The following is a 12,310-nucleotide window of genomic DNA, read 5'->3' as shown; positions in this document are numbered from 1 at the left end:
TAAGTTCACACAAGAGCTACTATGATGCTTTCAAACCTGCCCACTTCCTAGAAGAATCTAACAGCTCTTCAGAAACAAAAGCACATAAATGGGTGGATTCTACTTTGTACTTCCAGTGCAAAACAAAACAAAACAAAACAAAACACATCACAGACGAACAAACAGAAAATATCCCACTCAGGGCAAGGGTGAAAACAAGCAAGAATCCAGGTTCCTTACCTCCTTCAGTCTCCCCGAGGTGCCACCTGCTCCTTCCGCTCCAGCCTCCTGGAAAGTCAGTCCTTGGCCTCCCTGCTTTTTTCTCTCTCTCAGTTAATAACTCCAAGTCTCCTCTTTAAAAAAGGTGGTGAGTGTTAACTACAGCTGCCTTCTGATCCACCCCCCTACACACACACACACACACACACACACACACACACACACAAATATCTTCACGTAAGCCTGGGACCCTTCATTTTACCACCTGAATTCTTGGAGGAACCTGATCTTCTCCTCCCTGCCCTTGGAAACCACCTGACAAACCACAACGTGGGTTATACAGAGTTAAAACTCTTGAACATTAGAGCCTGTATTAGTTAGCTACTGCTGCATAACAAATTACCCCCAAACTTAGCAGCTTCAGACAACAAATATTTGTATCTCACACTCAGCTGAGCTGGGCGGTTCTGGCGTGTTCTTCCATCAGGGGGCTGCTAATGCCTGCTTGTCCTCAGCTGCTACCCTTGAATTCATTGGGGGTTGTGGCATGGTGATGTTCTAATTCTATCATTCAGTCTTCATTAGTGAGTTGAAGTAACCTAGAATCCTTCCCTCTTCAAATATTTAGTCATTGCAAGATATACTTTATAGAGAAAAGGCATAATAGATGCTTGATTATTACCCTTTGCTTTTCCGTTTCCAAGTAATGACATCATTTTTGTTTAAGTATCACATGACTCGTGGATTAAGACATATTCTTGTTGCTACTCAAATTGTCTCACCTTTGGCCAGTGTGAGCCTCTTACACCTGGCTTCTGAGTCTTTCTGACCTCTTGTAGTCTTTGGCAGCTTCCTTGCTACCTGGGGTGTGTCGATGTCCCAGACTCATTGTGTACATTTCTCCAACTGTGCCTGGAATGGCCTTTTCTCCACGGTGCCCTGGCTGCTTTGGAGAATGGAGTTTAGAAATCACAGTCTGGGTTTGTCTCTTGCGTCAGCTCTCTGGCCGTAGGGCTAAGAAGTGCCTTAAGCACAGGTGACTGTCACCTCTTGGCCATATATTTGGGAGTCACCGTGTTGGTTCTGGTGCTGGTTCGGCCATCCAAGGAGCTGCTAGCCCGCCCACAGGGTGACTCCATGCAAACTAGAGAAGACGACCGTTTCTTGGGCAGACAGTTCCTTCCAGGGCAGCGTGTCTGCCTGACGCCAGCAGTGTCACCTGCGTAATCACTTCTTTGCTCCGACCCTGGGCAGGTCACCTTTCTGAACATCCCTGTCCTCCTCTGGAGAATGGCTCTCTGTGCCCTTCTTACCTCACTGATTTTCTTTGTCCCATGGCCGGTGTTATGGGTTGACTTGTAACCACCCTCAAAAAGATAGACTGAAGTCCTAACTTCCGGTACCCCAAAATGTGACCTTATTTGGAAAAGGGGTCTTTGCAGATATAATTAGTTAAGATGAGGTCCTACTAGAATACAATGAGTCCCTACTCCAATCTATCTGGTGTCCTTATAAAAAGATAGCCACGGGAAGACAGGCGTGGAGGCCATGTGATCACGGAGGCAGAGACAGGAATGATGCAGCTAAAGCCAAGGAACGCTAGGGGTGCCGGATGTCCATCAGAAGCAGGGAGAGAGGCCTGGGATAGATTCCCCCTCACGGCCTCCCAAAGAAATCAACTGTATGATTTTGGAATTCTAGCCTTCCGACCGTGAGAGAGAAATTTGTTTATTTATTTATTTTTTTTTAGGCGAGGCATCCCTTGGTTGACCTCACAGATTGCAAGGACCTCGTCAGCTTACAATCTCTTATTTTTTTATTTTTTATTTTTTACTCTTACAGCACCTGGGCTTCCTAGGCGGTCTCCCATCCAAGTACTAACCAGGCCCAACCCTGCTTAGCTTCTGAGATCAGACAGGATTGGGCTTGTTCAGGGTGGCATGGATATAGACTGAAATTCCTGCTTTTTTAAGACCCCCAGTTTGTGGTGCTTTGTCACAGCAGTCCTGGGAAACCCATACAGCGTGTGACAGCTTTCTTCTCTTCCTAGCTACGTTGAGGGTGGTGCCTGGCCCAGCGGCACTGGTATTTCCTGGGTGTTCGTGACTATGCAGACTCTCAGGCCCCCCAGACCTCCTGAATCAGAATCTTCATTTTAGTAAGATACCGGGGGATTCGTAAGTGAAGTACCGCCTTATACAAAAGGGGTGGAATGATCACTCCCCAGCACCAATTCGCAGTTATGTCTGATCATAGCTGGCAGGTGTTGAACCCTCGCTGCCCAGCAGGCAGTATCCTAAGCCCTTCACGTACACTGTTGTTCTCATGTAACATTCCCAACAACTTCACACAGTTGATGTTGTCCCCAGTGTCCATGGCCATGCAGGCGTGCGCTGCTCCAGTCCGGGGAACACAATTCCTACGGATCTATTGGCGCCCCCGGCATTGTGCACCGTGGCAGCCCTGACTCATCTTCCCATGTTACAAATGAGGAAAGTAGGACACACGCAGAGGTTAAGTCGCTTGTACGAGGTCACACAGGTCCTCGGTGGAGCTGGGGTTTGAATCTGGGCAGCTGACAACTGCTGTGTCTGAACTTGCACCCCGGACCCACTACTTACCAACACACACACACACACACACACACACACACACACACACACACACACACACACGAGGAGAGCCAGTGAAGGCCGTGTCTCTCTTTCCCCCATTTCTTTTCTCTTTCTTTTAAAATGTGGTAAAACACGCATAATGTAAAACTGACCATTTTAACCATTTTAAAGTGAACAGTTCAATGGCATTTAGTACAGTCACAGTGTTCTGCAACCATCAGTCCCGGAAGGAAGTTCCATAGCCATTAAGCAGTCAGTTCTCATTCTCCTCCCCGCCCCATCCCCACAGCCCCTGGCAATCACAGATCTGCTGCCTGTCCCTATGGATTTGCCTATTCCAGACATTTCATATGAATGGATTCATACAATATGTGGCCTTCTGTGTCTGGCGTTTTTTCACTCAGCAGAATATTTTCAAGGTTTATTCATGTCGTAGTTTGCATTCATTCCTTCTCATCCCATATTTTAAAATTATGGGTAAGTATGCATAACATAAACATAAAATTTACCATTTTAACCATTTTCAAGGGTACGGTTCAATGGCATTAAGTACATTCACATTGTTGTGTAACCATCACCGCCATCCATCTCCAGAGCTTTCCTGATCATTCTCAACTGACACCCTGTGTACATTAGGTGATAACTCCCCGTTCCCTCCTCCACCCGCCCCCTGGTAGCCTCTATTCCGCTTTCTATCTGTATCAATTTCCTTATTCTAGGTACCTCCCATAAGTGGAGTCATACGACATCTGTGCTTTGGGTTTGGCTCTGTTCACTCTGCCTGATGTTTTCGAGGTTCACCCATGTTGGAGCAGGTATCAGTGCTTCATTGCTTTGTATGACTGAATAATATTCCGTCGTATGGATGGGCCACATTTCGTTCATCCACTCACCAGCTGACAGACACTTGGGCTGGTACCACCTTTTGGTCATTGTGAAGGGTGCTATGAACATGTGTACACAAGTTTTTGATTGAGTCCCGCTTTCAGCTCTTTGGGGCTCCCATTTCTTTTGGAAATCCTGGCTCTTTAGCTAAGGAATCTGGTCCATGAGTCCAGCAGCAGCAGAGCTTGGCCTGTAGCTATGTCCTGGGGAGAAAGGTGAGGACCTCGTGCAGGGCCCAGCCAGGGCCGTGCAGCCAGGGGCCCGCTGAGGTGTCTCTAGGGGTTCGCTTTCATTTTGCAGATTGAGCATATCCATCTTCTTAAGTTGGAATGTCTCTTTAACAAGAAATAAAGAACAGAAACAAGAGGAAAAACTGAGGTGGCCACCGGAGGGAAGTCTATTCTTTTATTTGCTTCCACATTCAAACTTCTATTGTATTGACCTTTGAATAGAAGTTGTGAGGACTTAGCGATCGGCATCTACTCAGACGTCCCAACAGTCCAAAAACCTACCCTTCTCAAGGCTCAGATGTCCACGGAGGAGGACATGCTATCATTTGAAGCAAGAAGCCAGAGTCTGAAGGACGATGGTGCTAACATTGCTTTGAGAGCATTCTAGGGAAGAAAATCAATTTTCACTCTGATGCTTCATCCACTGTTAGCCAGTCCTGATGGGGCTTCTGAAGGGCTTGTAGGGGTCTCTGCTTTCTTAGGCGTGGGTTTCTTCAGTCCCTTTCTGCTTTGTTCCTGGAACTGAGTTTATCTTGAAAATGGAACTGAGGGGGGCTTCTCAATTGCAATTAGCATATGAATCACGTAGGGTCTAGTTAAAATGAAGATTTGGGCTCAAGAGGTCCCAGTGGGCCTGATCCTGCATTCCTATCAAGCTCCAGGGCACCTGGGGAGCTGGTGGATGGAGAAGAGGCTGAGGGGCATGGGTATCGTCGTCCTGGCTGTCTTCCCCTTGCACTGGGGGTCCCATTTCTCTTACATCTTCATAGCGGCACCCTATTGTTAGCAGAAGAGCCACCTGGCTCTAAGTGGGTGTCAAGGCTGAAGAAATAAATAGTAGCACGTTACTCATTTTCATCAATGGAGAAAATCGTGTCTGACAGAGGACATCCAAAAAGAGCATCACTGGTCAAGGCTTTTTCTCGGTTTCTCAAAAATCTTGACCATTAATGAGTCAAAGAAATAAGCAGAGCAATGTTAGCCATAACCACCCTCTGGTCTGGCGTTGTAGGTCCTGGAAGCCTCAGAGGTCTGATGAGGTAAATGTTCTCCCATTTTATACATGAGTAAACTGAGGCTAGCTTGTCCAGGGCTGTGTACACAGAAAGGGTGGGGTGCAAATGTGGATCTAGGCTCTCTGGTTTTCACTGTACCCACTGTCCAGGTGGGGGCTGAGGTGGTAGTCAGGTGGCCCTTTTTTTTTTTGCAGAGGGGCTGGTAAGCCCAGAAAAAAAGCATCTGCTTTCTGGAATTTTCATCATGCATCCAACTGTAATGGCCAATTACTCAATTGGGGATTTTTAGGTCTGAATTTTTTTTTTTTTCAATCACAGATGGCTCCCAGAATTATCAACCCGTGGGCTTGATTTATTCTGAAAGGCGTCTTGCCTCAATGGAAAGTTGAAGCTGCCTCTAATGATTTATTTTCTACTTTTTAATTCAAATTTACATAAAAGTACAGAGAACAATGAACCCAGTGTTCCTGTTGACCAGCTTCAGTTGTGATCAGCACATGACCAACCTGTTTCATCTTCACCCATCCACTTCCTGCCCCCACGTTATTTTGAAGCGAATTCTAGACATCATCACAGATGCTTTTTTTTTTTTTTTAAAGTGTCAAAGTAAACCAAGGAGAGAAGCTACTGTCTTTCCTCAGACTTTGACCACAGAGAAAAGCAGAAAACTTTTCAGGCTGTCTGAAAGATGATGGAGAATTTAAAATAGGATGTTTGAGGAACAATTCAAGAGCTGAAGACAGTCTTAAAAAAACCCGAGTACAGTTTTCAAAGTAATTTAAACAAATAAAGGGCAAGTTTTAAAGATACTATTAGAGTACTGCTGAATTTAGGATTAAATCAACCTTCCCTACTCCTCCCCTCTACACACAAATCAAACCTACCTTAGAAGTTTGTAGTGAAGGGGATATGTGTGCCTGTCCCCTGATCATATTCTATGTACTCTGTCTAGACAGAGCATCCTCATCCTCGACCTGTGTCCATTTTTTGAGTGGTTTTATTAGGTTTACAGAAAAATGAATGGATCAGAAACACAGAGCTCCCATAAGCCTCTCCCACCTCGAATTTCCCCCGATTTGTAACATTTTGCATAACTGTCATAACTGGTCATAAATGATGAACCAGTACATTATTATTAACTAACGTCCACAGTTTCCGTCAGGGTTCACTCTTGGTGTTGTACATTCTTTAGGTTTTGAGAAATGTAAAATGACATGTGGCCACCATCACAGTATCATATAGACTAGTTTCACTGCCCTAAATATCATCTGTGTCCCACCCATCCATCCACCCTCCCCCGCAATTTCTGGTAACCACTGACCTTTTCACTGTCTCCATAGTTTAGTCATTTCCAGAATGTGATGGAGTTGGAATCATACAGTTTGTAGGCTTTTCAGATTGGCTTCTTTCATTTATTTATTTGCATTTAAGTTTCCTCCATGTCTTCTCATGGCTTGCTAACTCATTTCTCTTTAGCACTGAATAATATTCCATTGTGTAGATGTACCATTCACCTACTGAAAGACATTTTAGTTGCTTCCAACTTCGGGCAATTGGAAATAAAGGTGCTTAAACATCTGTGTGTGGACCTAAGTTTTCATTTGGGTAAATACCGAGGAGTGCAATTGCCGGATTGTATCACATGTAGAATTTTTAGAGTGACTTGCAAAGATTTTTCCTTTGGTCAGCGGCTTCAATCAGAATATTTTCTTATTGGGGTATAGTGTACATCCATTAAAAAGCATCAATCTTAAGTGTACAGTTTGATGAATTTTACATGTGCACACGTGAGACCAAGATACGGAGCATCTCCGGCACTCAGAAGGCTCCTTGCGTGCTTTTCCAGTCACTACTCTGGGATAACACTACTCTGACTTCTAGCATAATCCATTGGTTCTGCCAGAACGCAGCTCCCACCTTGCAGCTTTTGAAAGCAGAATTCTTTTTTTTGGGAGGGCAGGGGGTGAAGAGCCTTTAAAAGCAGTATGTTCCATTTTGGTTTGTTTTCAATGGAGCCTGATTTCATCACCAAATTGTTCCACATCACCTGTTGTGGAGCAAGAGTTGGCACACTGTCTGGATAAATAATTTTTTGGCTTTGCAGCCGAGCCAATGAATGAGCATGTTTGTATTCCAATAAAACTTTATTAATAGAAGCAGGAAGTGGGCCAGATGTGGCCCTCGGGCTGGAGTTTGTGGATCCAGTATATAGCAGTGCTTTTCTTTTGTAAAATTCATGTCCAGGCCCTACTCCAAATCTGAAGCCACGTGTCTTGGGACAGGAATAGCCTATGCACATTTTAAGGCCTCTTCAGATGACATTCCATGCTCATTCCAGGTTGAGAACCTTTTATATTTCCCTCTAAAGAGAATGACAATAGGTGTCCCGGGACCGACACTTTGAAAATGGAGTTAAACAAAAGCCCATTGAGACTCTCCCCACCTTGACAGCATTTTGATTAAATAGTTTCATTTCCCTTTTTCATCGTCTGTCATTCTCTCCTCTCTCCTGGAGGTGACAGGCTTCTGCCTGGCCAGGTGGAGGGAGAGTGTCGGATCCCGACTGGAAGATATTCCATGTCAAAGTTGAGGAATGAAGGAGGAGGGGCTGGGGGAGATGGAGAGATCTGGAGTCTTGAGGGATCTCTGAGGTGACAAATCTGCCCCCCGGGGAGCGGGAGAAAGTTGTGGTCAGAGGGGAAATTTTCCCGTGTGGCTCCTGGGAGGTTGAACAGTTTCGAGTGACTCTGAGATAATAGCAGCTCACGATTTCTGAGCACAGTCTGTGTTTCATGCACTTCGTGCATGCCGCCTTCACTCGATCTTTTTAATATCCCAGGCAGTGGCTGTTGTTGGCATTCCTATTGTACAGAAGTGGAGACTGGGGCATCTGGAGGTCATGTAGCTTAGGGGAGCCCTCGGAGTAGGGGAGCTACTCAGAGGTTGGAGCCAGGATCGGATTGGAACCCTGGTGGCGGGCATTTCTGTACTGCTTGCCTCTTAAGGGGCCACCAGGTAGGGGCATGGGAGGGTGCAGTTTGGAGCCAGTGGCATTGAGAGGTAGAGGTGACCGTCATGCATGTGACGCAGAGGCGGCAGGAGAGAACGCCTGGCAAGGAAGGGGACCCCATGCTAGGCTTAAGCCATGGCCTTCGAAACTAGAAAACTGGTCTGAGATCACATTAGTGTTATCCGGGGGCAAAGGTCGGGCAAAGTCCAGAGGGAGCCTGAATGAGCTTGTGGACAGTTGCCCAGAGAGCGACCTGCATAAAGCAAGATTAAAGCAATATTTGAAATGGAACAGGCATCCTTTTCTACTTGCTTTGGGCTAATAATAATACCTTCCATTACAAGTTAGTTCACTAGGACCCAACTAAGCAGAACTTCCCAACAACTGGAATATTTTCTGCATTTTATTTCAGGAAACGACAGCAAAAAAAAAAAGGAAAAGAAATGGTGAGCAGGGAATTTATTCAAATGCATTAACTTCCAGGTTTTACCCTGGATCACTGCATACTTCATTCTCTCTCTTCCATCTTTTAAGTCTGTATTTTTCCACAAAAAAGAACGGATGTCCCAGTCATCCTCAATGAATTCCATTATGAGGTTTGACACAGCAAACACCTACCGAGAATCTTCAATGCCAGACACTGCTGGGGAAATAAAATGATCTAAAACATGGTTTCTGCCCTTGGAGAACTTTCGGTCATGGCAAGAGGACTCATTTATCTTCAGCATGAAGGGGCAAACCTGTATGAAGGCAGTTTGTTGAAAGATCCTCAATAAGATCTAAGACAAAAAGGGTTTAAGAGACTCCCAAGTCTTATCTTCTGGAACACTCCAGATTTGGAAGTTCTATGTGATCGCATTTAATTCTTAAATGCCAGGTGCTCTTCCCAGGCTGGCTTTTCATCTGGGACACCAGGAAAGCTTAGCATCTTTGAAAGGCGCAGATCAGAAGTGTTCTTCTGGCGAAATGCTGGTGTTTGGGTGTGGCCCCTTCCTTCTTTTGAGCATCACGAGTACATGAAGAAGTCACTATAAATTCTGTGTCTGGACCTTAGGTCACGTTCCCTTGGGGGTCTAAAACTGCACAATTCTATAGGAGCCCCTAGTTTGCTTATTCTGACCACGCACCTTCTTGAGAAGAACCGGCAGGCTCATTCCCCTGCATGTCTGCTGGCTGCCTCTGATCACCCCAGATGTTGCAAGCTGGTGGCTCACTGGCCAAGGCGAAACACAATATTTTATTAATAGAATCGCCATCACTTAAAAATCCAATCCCCTCCCCACCTCCCACCCCACCCCCCAAAAAATCCAATTTCCCATTGCAAGTTTGGATTTCTGGCTTCTTGTGAAAATACCATATTTGGCAGTACTAAGGGAGGTTTGTAGGGTACAGTCACCTGCCCTCAAGGGAGGTCTGCCCCCTCTCTCCCCTTCCTCCCTCACACTGGGGTGGCGCTTTAAATGCCACCGTCATCGGGCTTGCACTGTTGCTTTCTCGATTGTGATTGTTTTTCTCTACCTGTGCTCTATCAAAAGTGGGTTCCGAAGAAAGAAATAGAAAGCTATGAGTGTCTTCTACCTGGCCCATGTCACCGACGGCTATCATCTGCCTGGTACAGGATGACCACATACCCCTTGTTTCTCTCTCTTCTTTTATGCCTGCAGGCACAGCAATCCAAAACCATCTTCCCCTAGATTCAATGTCGTCAGTCAGATGCCACTCAGTAGGAGCAACTACAGGTTACGCCCATCCCTTGCATCATGCTCATTTCCTTGTTGTCCAGGATCATGCATTCCCCGACAACACAAGATAGCAGCACCCATGGGCTGCACGTGGCTTGCTGCTCTGTTACTGGGGATAACCCAACCTTTACCTTTAGGGAACTGATCACTGTCACTGCTAAGTGGGAAGGTAGGGATCGCTGTCACGTTTCACTTCAAAGTTGACCTGGTTTCAAAGAGGGCAAGTGATATTTGGAGTCAAATTAGGGGAAAGTATGGGATTCTTCGAGAGGGAGAAAACAAAAGGAAAATATAATAATGAGTGTTGCGGCCTAATTTAGTGACATCCTTGGAGCTGAGACCTGAAATGCACTGAGCGGAACGTGGAGTGAGCTCCGAAACTGCCCACATGGCCCTTGGAGTGAGGGCCTTCTGGGTTCTTTTCCAGGCACCCTTTGGCCACCTTTTTCCACCTGTTTTTCCGAGTGAGTGCCATCGTCACCTACGTGTGCTGTGACTGGTTCAGCAGGAGTTTTGTGGGCTGTTTTGTGACTGTGCTTCTCCTTCTGTCCTTTGACTTCTGGTCTGTGAAGGTAAGGACCCTCACCTGTGACGCTATGGCTCCCGAAATACGTGGGCTGCGTCTCCAGATGGTGACTGTCCCAATGCATGTGGCCGATTGGGGCCAAGAGGTGCTCTGGTTGAAACTGCTGACATGCACTTAAGAATACTGAACCAGAGTCACTTAAAATTAGAGGAAAAAATACATTGTTTAGTGTTGAATAAATGGCTTATGGGTATCAATCGTCATGGGTGTGAATATGTACTATCTGAGGGTGACAACTCCACATGACTTTAGATTTTTAAAATTTACATATACTATATAAATATTTAAATGTTCTATATAACATGAATATATGTGTACACACACACACACATATTTTTTTTTTTTGAGTGGGGAGCATCTGTCACCTTTTGAGGTAAGCTTAGTTAAAAATTAGAAGCCTCAAAAACTGATTTGGAAACCACTGCGGCTCAAGCCCCATCTTCTCTGCTCCCAGCACGTTTAACCTGAATTGGGGACTTTTATTCCCCAAGAAAAAGGCGAGGACCCTCTCCTTACCTGTGGTGTGCTTTGAGTCATTTTGTCTGCTTTCCTCAGAATGTAACCGGAAGGCTCATGGTGGGCCTCCGCTGGTGGAACCAGATCGATGAAGATGGGAAAAGCCACTGGATTTTTGAAGCCAGAAAGGTATTCTCCGTTACGAGTCAGATCAGAACGGGGAAAATGGCTGTGGGACGTTTCTGTGGGTTCCTTCTGGGTTTTGTGCAGATCTGACGCCTGCCCTGCACGAAGCCCATTGCTGCCGGTGCTCCGGCACATAGCAGAAGCACGTGTAAAATAAACGAAAACGGTAGCGTGAATCACTTTCCCACAACAGGTCTCTGCAAATAATATCGCTGCCACGGAAGCTGAAGCCCGCATCTTCTGGCTTGGCCTCATCATTTGCCCGATGATTTGGATTGTGTTCTTCTTCAGCACCTTATTTTCCTTGAAGCTAAAGTGGCTGGTAAGGTGACACTTTGACTCTGACGTTGCGTTGACATCTGTACAGAACCAGAGGCTGCAGGAGTAGATTTTTGTTATTTATTATTGATAGATGGATTGAAACAGCTTTATTAATTCGCATAGCATCCAAATCACCCATTGTATACAATTCGGTTGGCTTCTAGTACATTCACGGGTATGCAACCATCACCACAATCAATTTTAGGACATTTCCATCAGCCCAGAAAGACACCCTGTACCCTTCAGCCATCACCACCTCCCCCGTTTCCTTGTTCCTCCAGCCCGTCGCCCTCTCATCTTTCTGTTTCTATAGATTTGCCTATTCTGGACATTTCCTACAAATGGAATCCTAAAATATGTGCTATTTTGTCAGGCTTCTTTCACTCTGCTTATTTTCACAGTTCATCTGTGTTGTGGCATGTATCAGTACTTCTTTCCTTTCCATGGCTGAGTAATATTCCAATGTATGGCTATGCCATATTTATTTATCCCTGTCTATCCGTTGATGGACATTTGGTTGTTCCCACTTTTTGGCACATATGAAAAATGCTGCTAAGAGAGGAGTTCTCAGAAAAAGGATGCAACATCCTACCTTGGATAGGAAACCCTTTTTTTAAGATAACCCAATTTTATTTATTTTTTTATTTTTAGGCAACCCTTGGTTGACCTCACAGATTGCAAGGACCTTGTCAGCTTACAATCGCTTTACTTTTTATTTTTTACGCCTACAGCACCTGGTCTTCCTAGGTGGTCTCCCATCCAAGTACTAACCAGGCCTGACCCTGCTTAGCTTCCGAGATCAGACAGGATCGGGCTTGATCGGGGTGGCATGGCTATAGACAGGAAACCCTTTCTAAGTAGGAATATGCTAGCCTCAGAATTCTGAAGTTTTATTTCAGAGTTACCGTATTTCATTGCCATGATCTGGTTCATTCGATGAGAAAACAAAATATTCACAGCTAGTATAAGCAACAGTGTAGTTAAATGCACGAACTCTGAAGTTTAGATTCTGATGCGACCACGCGTTAGCTCTGGGACCTTGGCCAACTTCAGTTTCTCTGGGTG

General features: G+C 45.4%; 1 protein-coding gene and 2 pseudogenes across 1 annotated transcript in view; 1 reads left to right on the top strand and 2 right to left on the bottom strand.

Moving 5' to 3' along the window:
* Positions 1–2,031: 2,031 nt before the first annotated feature.
* LOC111738571 lies at positions 2,032–2,150 on the bottom strand (annotated as a pseudogene).
* Positions 2,151–9,517: 7,367 nt separating this feature from the next.
* The window catches only part of TVP23A (trans-golgi network vesicle protein 23 homolog A), a 4,258-nt gene continuing 1,465 nt past the window's right edge, over positions 9,518–12,310 (top strand). The window contains exons 1-4 of the mRNA XM_023529663.1: positions 9,518–9,566; positions 10,102–10,268; positions 10,838–10,927; positions 11,118–11,246. Coding sequence (XP_023385431.1) covers positions 9,518–9,566; positions 10,102–10,268; positions 10,838–10,927; positions 11,118–11,246 — 435 coding nt within the window. The remainder of the gene's footprint in view (positions 9,567–10,101; positions 10,269–10,837; positions 10,928–11,117; positions 11,247–12,310) is intronic.
* LOC111738594 lies at positions 11,968–12,086 on the bottom strand (annotated as a pseudogene).

Source organism: Pteropus vampyrus, unplaced genomic scaffold (genome assembly GCF_000151845.1).
Source record: "Pteropus vampyrus isolate Shadow unplaced genomic scaffold, Pvam_2.0 Scaffold40, whole genome shotgun sequence".
NCBI lineage: Eukaryota > Metazoa > Chordata > Mammalia > Chiroptera > Pteropodidae > Pteropus > Pteropus vampyrus.
The sequence above is the reverse complement of the archived record's forward strand: the minus strand, read 5'-3'. Positions and strand labels throughout refer to the sequence as shown.